The sequence below is a fragment of the Coenobita brevimanus genome, chromosome 86 (genome assembly GCF_032717465.1).
Source record: "Coenobita brevimanus isolate Jiangsu-jjx chromosome 86, ASM3271746v2, whole genome shotgun sequence".
Taxonomy (NCBI): Eukaryota; Metazoa; Arthropoda; class Malacostraca; order Decapoda; family Coenobitidae; genus Coenobita; species Coenobita brevimanus.
Window position 1 is genome coordinate 35,128,282 of NC_137039.1, and position 13,443 is coordinate 35,141,724.

At 41.5% G+C, this 13,443-nt stretch overlaps 1 protein-coding gene across 1 annotated transcript; it reads right to left on the reverse strand.

Annotated features, from left to right (window-relative positions):
* Positions 1-1,043: 1,043 nt before the first annotated feature.
* LOC145410671 (uncharacterized) lies at positions 1,044-12,580 on the reverse strand. Its single transcript, XM_080280785.1, has 4 exons — positions 12,512-12,580; positions 5,566-5,730; positions 5,166-5,260; positions 1,044-1,389 (listed from the first exon to the last, which is right to left on the reverse strand). The coding sequence occupies exons 1-4, from the start codon at positions 12,578-12,580 to the stop codon at positions 1,194-1,196; spliced, it is 525 nt and encodes a 174-aa protein (XP_080136911.1). The 3' UTR covers positions 1,044-1,193.
* Positions 12,581-13,443: the final 863 nt, after the last annotated feature.

Here is a 13,443-nt window from a genome sequence, read left to right on the forward strand (position 1 = left end):
TGCAATGAAAAATTCCAACATATAAATAGTCTGGTGTAGAAGGGAATAAATGTTACCCTTGTCTGCTAAGTGTTCACTCTCACCTTACGCACAATAAACGACAAAGCACTGTATTTTGCTTTCTAGGTGCTACATATAGTATCTATCATTGCCAAGGGCTCGTTTCAGTATTACACTTGGGCTCAAAATTGATAACTATATTCAACCAAGGAAGACACACTGCAAGCAGAGATTTGACTGTTATGGACATACTTAGTTATCATACTGATTTTTAGCGAAGGCCTGTCTGTCAGTGGTCCTTTCTGTTCCAGCATTCTAAAATCCAGGTCTATAATCCATTACCATGGAATAATCTTATAGTAAAGTATAGTGATGATATTTTATATACAGTAGCTCCATGCATCCTACTGGGACACTTTGTGATTTTAGTACAATTACACTGATGGTAAGTGGTGGTGACCATCATTCAATCAGTGTTGTATGATGTACTGTAGTGGCCTTTTCCACTGGCTTTCAAAGTCAGGTTATGTATACAGGGGGGCCAGGGGAGAAGTCCTTTTCCAGATAGATCCACTTTCTGGACATGCCTTTGGTTCCATTACGTTGGATAATTGATGGATTACTCTACAAGTATTATGAGGTGAAGTGGGGCCTGCTATGGTGCCCTTGCTAACTGGGTGGAGAGATGCAAATGCTGTTTCCTGAAATTCCTGCCCTTTTCATTATTGCAGAAAAAGTGAATAAATGAAAGAACATGCTGAAGTATGGTTATGTCTAAAACAGTGTTGAAAACAGGAATCCTTCATCCTTTTTTCCCCCTATCGGACAGTGTTCAGCATGAAGAAATAAAACTGCACATTTCATTGTAAAGGCATGCCAATTACACCATCAACATCAACCATAGCATAAAGTCAGGGCAAATGTTTCAAAAGCTGAATGTCAAAATTCAAGGGGAACTGCTTAAAAAAAATAAAGTAAAATAAAAATAAAAGCAGGTGAGAGATGACTAGGGATAGTGAATGAAAAAAAGCTTCAAATCTTGTATCACATGATCTATTTCAAGTCATCAGTTCCCTATTTGCACCAAAACAAAGCACAGAAAATGAAGTTTTTTGACCAACATTGCTGAAGTACAAAACAGCTCCCCACTGGGCATGAAGTGAAGTAAGTTACAGCTCTTGGGTTAAAGATTTTTATCGTTTAGACCTGAACTTCTTGTTTCTATTGCCCTTGCTCATGCCAGCTTTCCTGCCCTTGCCCTGGTTGGTCCCAAATCTCTTTACAGATGGCATTGCATCTCTGGTTTCCTTTGTATTATTTCGTTTTGAGTTTTTCTTCTTGCCACCAAATCCAAACTTGAGGTCCTTGTAGGCTCTCTTTCCTTTGATTCTGGGGAAAAAATAGAGGCTTTGTAATAAGCATTCCTTTATGTTATTACAAGCTGCAAACTCAGTTCCTTCTGAACTGAAAGTTTTCTCACTGGAAGTCTGGCTTATTTACCATATATAATGATATACAGCAGACTCTCTAGATGCATGGGTAAAGTATTAACCTGGGGTAACATGCAAATGGAATCTACACACTCGGAGATCCAGATCCCTCTATAAACATCCAATGTGTTACCTAACCCTCCAGCCTGAATCCAACTTCTCTATTAAAAACCCTCTATGACCATACTAACAACAGATAGGCTTGCTATGGCCTTACTGTACACAGGTTAAGCAAATATAAGATAGTGACTTTTAAAAGGTCTTAAGCAATAATTCTTTTCGGTGTGTTTTTGTTTTTAAAGGCTCCACACCCTGCAGTGACGAAAAAAAATGGCCTGGCTGGGCGAAAATGTTCGTGTGGCCATAATTTCCATCAGGACACAAGCCCTTTGTCTGGGTAAAATGGAAAAATGTGCGAATAATGGTTTCAAACAGCCAGATCATAGTGTCTGGATAATGGATTGTTCAGATAATGGATGTCCAGATTATAGAGGGATTTCCGTACCTGCATATATACAGTTCAATACACATAAAAAAATGTGATAAAATTCATAATTATCTTTTTTATTTTTTTTTAAATGAACCCTCCCACATTATGTACTGATTTTGTTCATAATATGCATATCAGCACCAATGAGTTTTTTTTTGGGTGGGGGCAGGTGAAAATATGAATATTTCTTAGTGCAAAGTTTTTTCACTCTACTTAGTTTTCACCAGCAGGTAGCAGTCACTTGGCGAAATTTTTCGCACTTCATTGCAAAGATCACGATGGGTCTAAGAAGCTAAGAATTGCATTGCAGGTGCGCTAAATGTTTCTCTTCAATTTGGCAGGGAAAAAAAAAAATCCATTTTTGAAACTTGAAAAATCAGTTCCCAGGCCGGCCTGAGGGTCCTGGGGAATTCCACCGGCTCGGCCACAGAGGGGTTAAAAATTGGGTGACAGCAAACATTAAAATAACACACATGATACTGTACTTTAAGATACTGTACCTGTATAATAGTATTACTACTACTACTACCATGACTATGACTACTACTACTGGTACTACTACTGCTGCTGCTGTTATCGTTGCTACTTATACTACTACTGCTACTGCTATTACTAACACCAGGGATCACATTGCTGATCGCCAATGTCGCAATTTACAATAAAAAATAATTTTAGGTGATAGTTTTAAGAGAGTTTTAGAGAATTTGTGATATTTTAGAGCATCTGCTCATTTATAACTGACCCCCCCAGTGTGTAGCGTAGACTGAGTGAGCATTCAGTTGGCAGAACCTGATAAAAACTCGCCTTAGAAATAGGCTCAATACTGAAAAGTCTTGTGATGATTTCTAAGGTCGGTCCCCCAATCTCAGAATTAAACTTTGGGCAGGCTTTTAAAGCATGGGCACAATAAAAAGACTGCAAGTTGTTAAAATTCTAAGATTTCTAGAATTTCCAAAAGAGACAGCCAGCCTAATTAATGCAAATAAGTGAAGACACACTGTATTAATCAATAATGTGCTTACTTTAGTATTTCTGAAAAATCTTATACTTTGTTATTTCATTATCCAGACCTCCTTTCCCACCTTAGGGCACGGTGAGGAGTAGCAATGTTCAGACAGCCTAAGTTTGCCCAATTCAATGGGCCATACTTCCATTCACTCACCATTCAAGCCCATGGGATCATGGCTCCATCAGACAGGCCCCTCCCAAAATTTCACCACATTCTGTAGCATCACATATACTTATCTGACTGAGTCAATCCAAACGGTGTCACATTAAAAAGGGGTGCCAAATCTCCGATCATGCACGTCTCACAACATCCAGCCAGCTAGCTCAATCTCGTCAGTCCCCGAGCCTCTCTGACTTCCATACCTCTCTTCTTCAAACACTCATCCACCATATCCCTCCACCTTCTCCTTGGCCTACCTAGCCTCCTCCCTCCTTCAAATTCACTCAAATATATCTTTTTCACCACTCTATTGTTATCCATTCTCTCCACATGACCATAACATCTCAGTACACTCTCTTCAGTTCTGGTATCCACAGACTTCCTCACTCCACAACCTTCACAAATCACATTATTTCGTATCCTATCTACTCTCCGTACTCCACATACATTCCTCAGCAGTCTCATCTCCACTGCTCTCACTCATGACTTCATTTTCATGCCAAACCATAGTCTCACACACATGTTAAATTTGGCACTAACACTCCTTCATGTAAGCCTCGCACAGCTGTAACACTCTTTTGCACATTCTCCTCTCTTTTCTATCACCGTACCCAGGTATTTGAACTCTCTCACCAATTCATCTCCCTCCATTCACTGTAACAATGCAGTGGGAGTCACCTTCTCTCTTGATTACCATACTTGACTCTTTTCTACATTTACTCTCAAGGCACAACACTCACAGACATCAGCAAAACTCTGCATTAGTCTACCAATTTCTTGTTCGGTATCTGCAAGTAGCACTGCAACATCAGCATAAAACAAACTTGAGATATTCCGTCCATCACTATTCATTACCAACGCCATCCCTCTCTCCATTACTTGTGTTTTTACTCCTCTCATCACCCCATTCATGCATACATTGAACAAACCATGGGGACATCACACACCCTTGTTGCACGCCCACACTGATCGCAAACCATTTGCTTAGATGCACATTTACCCTTACACATGCCACAGTAGCCTACCATCATAAAAACTCTTGACAGCATCTAGCAGCTTACCATCTACACCGTACAAGTGCAAAACCTTCCACAATCCTTCTGTCTACTTTGTCGTATGCTTTCTCCAGATCGATAAATGCCATAAACACCTTATAGTCCTTCTCACAAGCCTTTTCCACTATTTGTCTCTGCAAATATTTGATCCACACATCCCCTGCCACTCCTAAAGCCACCCTGCTTATCACTCACTAGGAATTCTGATATCTCTCTTACTTTCTCTATAATTCTTCCATATACCTTCCCTATAACACTCCATAAACTTATACATGATAATTATTATTATCTGCCATGATTAACAGATTTTGGATAGGGGAATCTGGGGGACACTTAACCCTGACAAAAACCCCGGTTATATGGTTACCACCCAGTGTAGTAAATGGTTTCCTGGGTATAGGAAGCCATTTGGCATGTCATTCAGTGTGTAGAGACCATATGGCATCTCTATACTGAGTGAGTGGATGATGGGCGCCCCCATCCACCACACAGATACGCTTAAGTGAGGCTGCAGAACTTGGTGAATGTTTTTGGCGTATCCGATAGAGCCAGGATTTCCGGGGCTCGAATGATGAGTAAATGGAAGCATGGCCGACTGGGCAAATCTGGGCTGTCTGGACATTGCTACTCCTCACCCTGCCCTCGGGTAGGGAAGGAGGTCCGGATGATGATGATGAATGATGATTATTATCATTAAATAATAATAATAATCTGGTCATTCATCTCAAAGCACATGTTCTCCAACTGAATTCACTGGCACTCAAAACACACTTGCACCTTAGCCACTACACACTAAATAAGAGAAAAACTGATTATTATAGTTCCTTGCTACCTATAAACCAAATGCCATCTCCCCTAATTTAGAGTACTAGATACATGGAAAATCTTGTGATAATTTGGAACGTATGCATTCAGGTCTTACTGCAGCTCATTTATTGTAGTTACTGTAATAATAAACATACCTCTTGTCTTTCTTCATATGAGCCTTTGCCTTTGAGTCACCCTTTCGCAATGGACCTTTCTTATCTTCCAGGAAGTCGATGGTGTCTGTCTTTCCCTGAAAGTGAAAAAGTTACAGTACATTAGATATAAAATCATATATCACATACTTCTTCTTATTACAACCCCATGCTTATGCGAACATGAACCCAGAGGATGGCAGGATTTGCTGGAAACTGAGTAACAAGGAAATATAATACTTGTAATACAACCGGCCACCCTTTGCGGGATTTGGGCGTCGGGCTATAGATAGATAGATAGATAGACAATCTGTAACAAGGCGAGAGTCTCGGCTTAGACTTAAACTCTGTGTACAAGCACTTAGAAGAAAGATCATCTAGATAAATGAAAAGTCATCCTTACCTTCCTGAACTTCTTTATTTTCTGAAGCATCTCTCTTTTTGCTTTTTGCTTCTCCTGCTCTGCCTCAATCTGAACCTTCTTCCCATATTTCTTAATCTCTCGAATCTTCTTAACATGCTCAGATAACTGCTGTCCCACCTGTTTATTCTGGAGCCTCCTGCGCACCTGAGGGACAAGGGAATGGGTGAGAGAACCAATAAATTGTATGTACAATCTTCAACAAAAGTTGACACATCCCTGTTTCAACCCAACCTTCAAAGCGTGGACTCTAATATTAGACTGCTCAGATTCTGTTGGGAATGGCACACAGTTAGAGAATTATATCACCAATATTTTATCCAAATTTCCCATATAGGGTGTTGCATGAAATGTTTGACAAACTTCAGAAAGTTGTTCTCGGGGCACTTTTGAGTTAAGAATTGCTGCATCAACCTGGGCTAATTTCTCGTCTATTATGCTCAGGTTCTGTTGGGAATGGCAGCAGATTAGAGACTGATATCTGCAAAATTTTTATCCCCTGCCACCACCACCAGGCCGTTTATTTTTAAATCCCCTTGTAAAACTGTAGAGATATATCGGGAGGACAGGAAATAGTGATCCTACTCTGGTACTCTGTATGGAATTTGAGAGAGAGAGATGATGATGCCACTGATTCATGGGGTTATCTTTAATTCGACAAGAAACACTTTACTTACCTCTGTATTCAGTTTGCACGAAAATTAATGTTTAAAAGCCTGATAATATATTCACGAAATTTTCTTCTTAAAATTTAATAAATGTTTAATTTGAAGTGTGACGTCACTGTTGCATTATGGGAGCAACGTTGAGAGATGCTGGGGGTGAGTGAAGAATTTATTCTTTACGGTGTTAGTCTACTTCTTATTATGGTAATTCTTATGCCCATGTGTTTATCAGTGTTTGCTGTCATTATCGAGAGGTGTAGTCGGCTGATGTAAGTTGTAATTATTAGCTATAAGGATGATATACGGGGGTGTGTATCTCCAGGTGACCAAGATGTCCCTTTAAACTGGAGTAAGCAGTGCTACTTAAATCCCCCGATATTCACACCATCTGTTTAGGTTTTAAGGTCGAATGTGATCCTGTACATGGGCAGGCATAGTAGGTTAATTGGCTGGAAAAAATGAGGGGATGTGTGTAAAAACTGTAATGGGTAGTTTGTTTACATCGGGGATATAAACTCCGCGAGTCCCTTTAACTCTTGCAATCGCGGTGATGCCCTTTTCAGTTTATTCATAGTGCCAGAAGGCAATTTTATTCAACTTATGCAAAGTCTCTGCTATTGCAGGAGTTCAGTGAGGCTGTGCCTAACCCCCTACATTTCCAGAAGTCTATACAAAGCTAAATATAATCATGAGATGGCATGAAAAAAAAAAAAAAAAAAATCCCTGCTCTGTGAGTTAAACTAGTGAAGACTGAAGGTATTAAAAAGAAAATATTCATTCCAGTGCCTGATAGCAGAGGAGACGGTGACATGGAGGTGAATTGCTTGTGGTCACCCTGGTGGGATCATGATACCTAGCTGTTGAGGGGTACGTTTCCAGGTCAGCAGCTGCCCCAGTCAGAACGGTAAATGTGAGTATTTAGCAGAAACCACGTCTGGAATTCAAGCACTGTATTTTGAGGTATTTTCTGTTTATATCTCACCATTTGTTGATTTTTTTTCTTCTATGAGATTTCAGTTGCAATTAACTCCTTCCTTCCTTGGATTATTTAATCCTCAAGGGGAGTCATTGATGCCCCCAGGGGGATTCATCAATGTCCCCATGGGGCATTTGTGGCAGAAATGGCTTATACTATAAGAAAAATGTCAGCAAATGATGAGACAAATAATGCTTCAGAATACAGAGTACTGTAATTGCAGTTGTGGTTTCAGCTATATACTATACTGTATTAAACCTTGCCTGCTGGTAGGTAGGTAGATAGAAATTAACAAATCTAGTGAGGAAATATAGTCCATTTGCATATACAGCGAGCACTCACATAATGCGGATATACAGTACTGTACCCTGAAACTCCTGCTTTATGAGAATTCCACCTTATCAGACCATATGTTTTCATGTTAAAGGGTTTCATGTTACCTAAGCCAGCCCCAAGTTCTCCATTTGGGGCGATTTTCATTCTTTTTTTTTTTCCCAAGACATTTACATACTTAATAAAGACATCACTACAGTAATCCCTCGGTTATCTGATGTAATAGAGCCAACGGCATGTCTGGATAGTGGATCCTTCTGGATAATGGACTTCTCCCCTGGCCCCCCTTCATACATACCCTAACTTTGAGAGCTATTGGAAAAGGCCACAACAGTACCCTCCTGTTGTTCTCAAGAACTGTGCTTCTGTGCTTACACCCTGCCTAGGCAAACTCTTTCGCCTTTGTCTGTCAACTTGTACCTTTCCTTCTTGCTGGAAGTTTGCTCTCATTCAGCCAGTCCCAAAGAAGGGTGACCACTCCCAACCCTCCAACTATCGTCCAATTGCTTTAATGTCCTGTATTTCAAAAGTTTTCGAGTCAATTCTCAATAGAAAAATTTTAAGGCATCTTTCATATCACAACCTTCTTTCCGATCGTCAGTACGGGTTCTGTCAGGGACGCTCCACTGGCGATCTTCTCACCTACCTTTCAGACTCCTGGTCATCCTCCTTTCGGGACTTTGGCGAAAGCTTTGCCATTGCACTTGACATCTCAAAGGCTTTCGATCGAGTCTGGCATAAATCTTTAATTTCCAAACTGCCCTCCTACAGTTTCTATCCTTCTATCTGTGCCTTCATCGCTAGCTTCCTTTCTGGTCGTTCTATAGCCGCTGTTGTAGACGGTCATCGTTCTTCTCCTAGATCTATCAACAATGGTGTTCCTCAGGGCTCTGTCCTATCACCAACTCTCTTCCTTTTATTCATCAATGATCTTCTAAGCTGTACATCTAACCCTATCCACTCATACGCTGATGACTCCACCCTTCACCTTTCCATTCAGTTCCCGCAACGCCCATCTCAACAGTTACTTCAACAAACAAGGGATGAGGCTATGGCACACCTAATGTCTGACTTGGCTCGTATCTCTGACTGGGGTAAAAATAATATGGTTGTTTTTAATGCATCTAAGACTCAGTTCTTACACCTATCAACCCGACAAAATCTTCCACAGGTATACCCACTAATGTTTAATAATATTCAGCTTAATCCTGCATCATCCTTGAACATGCTTGGGGTTTCATTTACTCGGGACTTATCTTGGAAAGATCATATTACATCTCTTGTAAAATCTGCATTTGTCTTCTTAGTATAATAGGAAAAGTGTATGGTAGGATACTTATTGACAGAGTTAGAGAAAGAACAGAGAAATTAGTTGGAGAAGAACAGGGAGGCTTTGGGAAGGGAAGAGGTTGTGTAGATCAGATATTCATTCTCAGATCTTTAGTGGAAAAGTTTCTGAAGAAGGGAAAAAAGTTGTATGCGGCTTTCATGGATTTGGAGAAAGCATATGACAGGGTGGATAGACAAGGATTGTGGAAAGTGTTAAGAATATATGGAGTAGATGGGAAGTTGTTGAATGCTGTGAAGAGTATGTACGATGGTGCGAAGGCTGCAGTGCGTGTGGATGGTGAACTAAGTGAATTTTTCTCTTTGAAAGTTGGGTTGAAACAGGGATGTGTCATGTCTCCATGGTTGTTCAATCTGTACATGGATGGGGTAATAAAAGAGGTACAAGGTAGGGTAGTGGATGTTGGAGTGGCCCTGGTGAGAGAGGATAGTGTTTGGAAACTCCTGTACTGTTGTTTGCAGATGATACTGTGTTGTTGAGTGAAGACGAAGGGGAGCTGCAAGGCTTGGTGGATGAGTTTGAGAGAGTGTGTAAGAAACGGAATCTAAAGGTGAATGTAGGGAAGAGTAAAGTGATGGTCTTTGAGAGAGGTGAAGTCAGTGAATGTACAGCGAGGTTGGATGATGAGGAATTGGAAAATGTGAGTACGTTTAAGTACTTGGGTAGTGTGATGAGTAAGGATGGAGGTTTGGAGGGTGAAGTGCTTGAGAGGGTACAGCAGGGAAGAAAGGTTGCTGGTTCTTTGAAAGCAATGATAAGAAACAGGGAAGTGAGCATGGAAGTGAAAAAGTTGCTACATGACAGTATTGTGATATCAACTCTAACGTACAGAAGTGAAGCTTGGTCGTTGTTGGAAGGACACATGTCAAGAGTGAGAGCAGTGGAAATGAGTTATTTAAGAGGAGCCTGTGGAGTCACATGGAGAGACAGGCTGACGAATGAGGATATAAAGGAGCGTTGTGGTGTTGATGTGGATGTGATAGGAAGCGTTATGAGGAACACACTGAGGTGGTTTGGCCATGTGGAGAGGATGGAGGGTGAAAGACTGACGAAGAGAGTGTATGTGAGTGAGGTGGAGAGGGAAAGAGGGAGGGGGAGGCCGAGGATGAGATGGAGGGATGGGGTGGAGAGGTATATTAGAGAGGGGGGTGTGAGTTGGGAGCAGGGGAGTGAAATGGCGGGGGACAGGGCAACTTGGAGGCGATTTGTTTGTGGCCACCCCAAATGGGATTGAGGTGTCTGGCAATAGATAGATAGATAGATAGTAAAATCTGCTTCCAAGAGAGTGGGTGTGCTAAGCCGACTCCGCTATTTCCTTACCCCTGCACAATTGTTGACTCTATACAGGGGTTTTATCTGCCCCTGTGTGGAGCACAACTCTCATGTGTGGGGAGGCTCCCCACATACAGCTCTTCTCAATAGGGTGGAGTCAAAGGCTTTTCGTCTCATTAACTCTCCTCCTCTTACTGACTCCCTTCAACCTCTGTCTCTTCGCTGCACTGTTGCATCTTTATCTCTTTTCTATCGCTACTTTAATGGTCACTGCTCCTCTGAACTGTCTGCTTGCATTCCTCCACCTCTATGACGGGCGCGTAGCACCCGTCTGGCAGCAAACTCTCATCCCTTTTCTGCCCAACTCTCTAATGCAAGAGTTAACCGTTACTCCCAGTCTTTCATTTATGCAACAGGTCAGCTCTGGAACTGTTTCCCACTGTCTATATTTCCTGCTGCCTATGATCTCCAGTCTTTCAAACGCAGTGTGTCCAGGCATCTCAAAATGATCGGATCTTGAATTTGGCTCTCTATTGTATTTTGTTTTTCTCTTGGAGGGAACTGTTACTGCGGGCTTATGGCCTTTGGTTCCTTCTTCCTTGCATTAAAAAAAAAAAAAAAAAATTGTACTGCACTAATTTCTGTTTTTTTACATTACTTTGTCTGGTAAAGGAGACCTATAAACCACAGCCAAGCAATTACCGTGGTCAAACAGACTCATCAAGCAGACAAGCAATCACCACTGCAGAGACATACCTTGCAGTTACATGAAAAAGAAATGACTGCCAGGGGAAAATGTTTGCTCAGCCATAATTTCCACCTGGATGCAAGCATTTTGTCCGAATAAAATGGAAAATGTACGATTATTGGTTTTGAATAGCCAGATCACAGGGTCTGGATAATGGACATCAAGCTAATTGAGGGATTACTGTACATATAAATACTGGAGGATTCCTTACCTTGAATGGAAGAGGTTGTGGGCTTGCTAGAGGGAAGTGGAGTGGGGTCCCGAGGCAGGGCAGGACTCTTCTATCTATCTATCTATCTGTTGCCAGACGCCATAATCCCGTACGGGGTGGCCACTTGACTCTGAGTTATTTGTTTTACAGGGAGGGGCACTAACCTTCCACCAACCCACTTGACACGTAGGGAGCACGTATGGTTTGGTTATATGGTTACCACCTGGTGTTGTAAATGGTTTCTTGGCTTACAGGAAACTGCACCTTTAATATTCCCACTGTTCACCACAACCCTTCGATCATCATTCTTCACACACTGCTCACCTATAATATCCCAATTATCCCTCGTCATCTGATTTGCCACCTTAAATATCATATTTTTCCCTTCCTCATGATTTAGGTTATCAAGTCTTTGTGACTCAGACTTCACCCTGCATATCTCTCTTCTAGCCCTATGCTTGGCAGCCAAGTATTCCTCCTTGTTACCACCCTTCTTCCATTTCCGGAAAAGCCTTCTTTTCTCCTTAACTGCAGCTTCTACACCCTCATCACACCACCAAGTTACTTTATGTCTTGGTGGGCCTCTTGTCCAACCGCATACTTCATCAGTAACTCTGAAGAGGTTGTTCTTGAGGGCTCTGTACTGTTCATTAATGCCTCTATCCACAGCTCCCTGTTCAGCCACCACTCTCCTCATCTCGCTATAGAAGGCATCCCTTACTGCTTGGTTTCCCTGCTTCCATATTTTCCTCCTAGGTACATAAGTCCTCTTTTTCATCACTCATTCTTTAAGCACCATATCACAAATCAATAGTTTGTGCTGCTGCACACACTCCTCACCTCCTATAAGTTTAACATCCCTCGCTAACCTCCTATCAGCCCTCCTGACCAGAAAATAATCTATCTGACTGCTTATGTTTACATCTACTGTATTACGTTTACAGCTACAGTATTGCTAACATTTCTGAGAGATTACTTCTTTAGCAGAAAAAAATGGAAGTTCATTCATGGAAAGAAGTACTGTATGCACATTTCTGTATTACCTAATATTCATTCTGCCAACATGGAGATTAAAATTAATATTATGTAAAACATGTGCAATTTGAGAAGAGTTCAAGAGAAAAACATTAATAAAGTACTTGTGGCTTCAGAAATCATGGAATAAAAATAAAGGCAGCCATACACTGTGCCTGACAATAAGGACAGGAAATAACATACGGATAAGTCAGTAAAACATTCAGTTTGACAGAAAGAATATATAATAAAGGTTATATACTGTAGATGGGTACAGTGTGTGTGTGTGTGTGTGTGTGTGTGTGTGTGTGTGTGTGTGTGTGTGTGTGTGTGTGTGTGTGTGAGGAGTCCATTTCATAACCTGAAATCCTGCTGGTGTGGGTGTTGGGTCTGAGGTGGTGCGATATCCAGCCACACTGTTGGCTTTCATGTGACAGTTGCCATCCTCCCAGACACATGCTGTATAACGCCCACACTCACCCTCTGAGTTCACAGACTGCCCCTCTAGGTATAAGGAACCAGGGAATCACAATTTATTAACCCCCTTCACTGAACAAGTATTAATATGTTAGTTTATCTTGGTACTGGAGTGACACCTTCACTAGTGACATCAATAGTACTGCACAGTAAGGACTCTTACTGGTCGTAATGATCACACAGAGCATGAGTGCAGCCAGAGTGTGGGGAGAGGGTAGGCTCAACTGGGGTAGGAATGACCAGTCGGCTGTGACGACGCCCCACACAGACACATGACAGCTATACGTCATAGGCTGATGCAACCTGTGCTGTGACGATCACTGGCCGCGTTGTATCTGTTCCCACCATGTCATGACCCAAGTTTGCCGTGTTATGACAATATGAACGATAATTTGGGGCCTCTTGCCGCAACATGTCAATCCTCACCACATAGTAAGGTGTTAGAATAAATGGGCAGCTTCCTCTGCCTGATAATGTCTATCATTTTCATGTTGTGACTAAATTTGGAAATAAAATTTTGCTTCCTGTGTTATGTGAATTTCATGCTAGAGGATTGGGTATTATGTAGGCATGATTGTACTGTAATGCATGAATTTCATCCCTAACACCTGCCACATTTTGTTTTTCATGTAATATGGTATAAAAGAAAAACTTGAGGAAGTAATATATATAATTTCTTTCAGCCTGCAGAGTACCAACTGGTCAATTAAACACCTCTATGAGTGAGGCCTCGTAGCCACCTTGCTGCTGCGGGTCTAAAAGGTGGGTTTCCTTTTGGATTACCACACCCTGATCAATTGCAGTGGGTATGACAGT

Excerpts from the sequence above, each read along its gene's own strand:
- LOC145410671 (XM_080280785.1), bottom strand. The coding sequence starts at position 12,580 with ATGAAAGCCAACAGTGTGGCTGGATATCGCACCACCTCAGACCCAACA. Across the intron at positions 5,261-5,565 it reads AAATAAAGAAGTTCAGGAAG|GGAAAGACAGACACCATCGA; the intron begins GTAAGGATGACT and ends TTTCACTTTCAG. Across the intron at positions 1,390-5,165 it reads CATATGAAGAAAGACAAGAG|AATCAAAGGAAAGAGAGCCT; the intron begins GTATGTTTATTA and ends TTTTTTCCCCAG.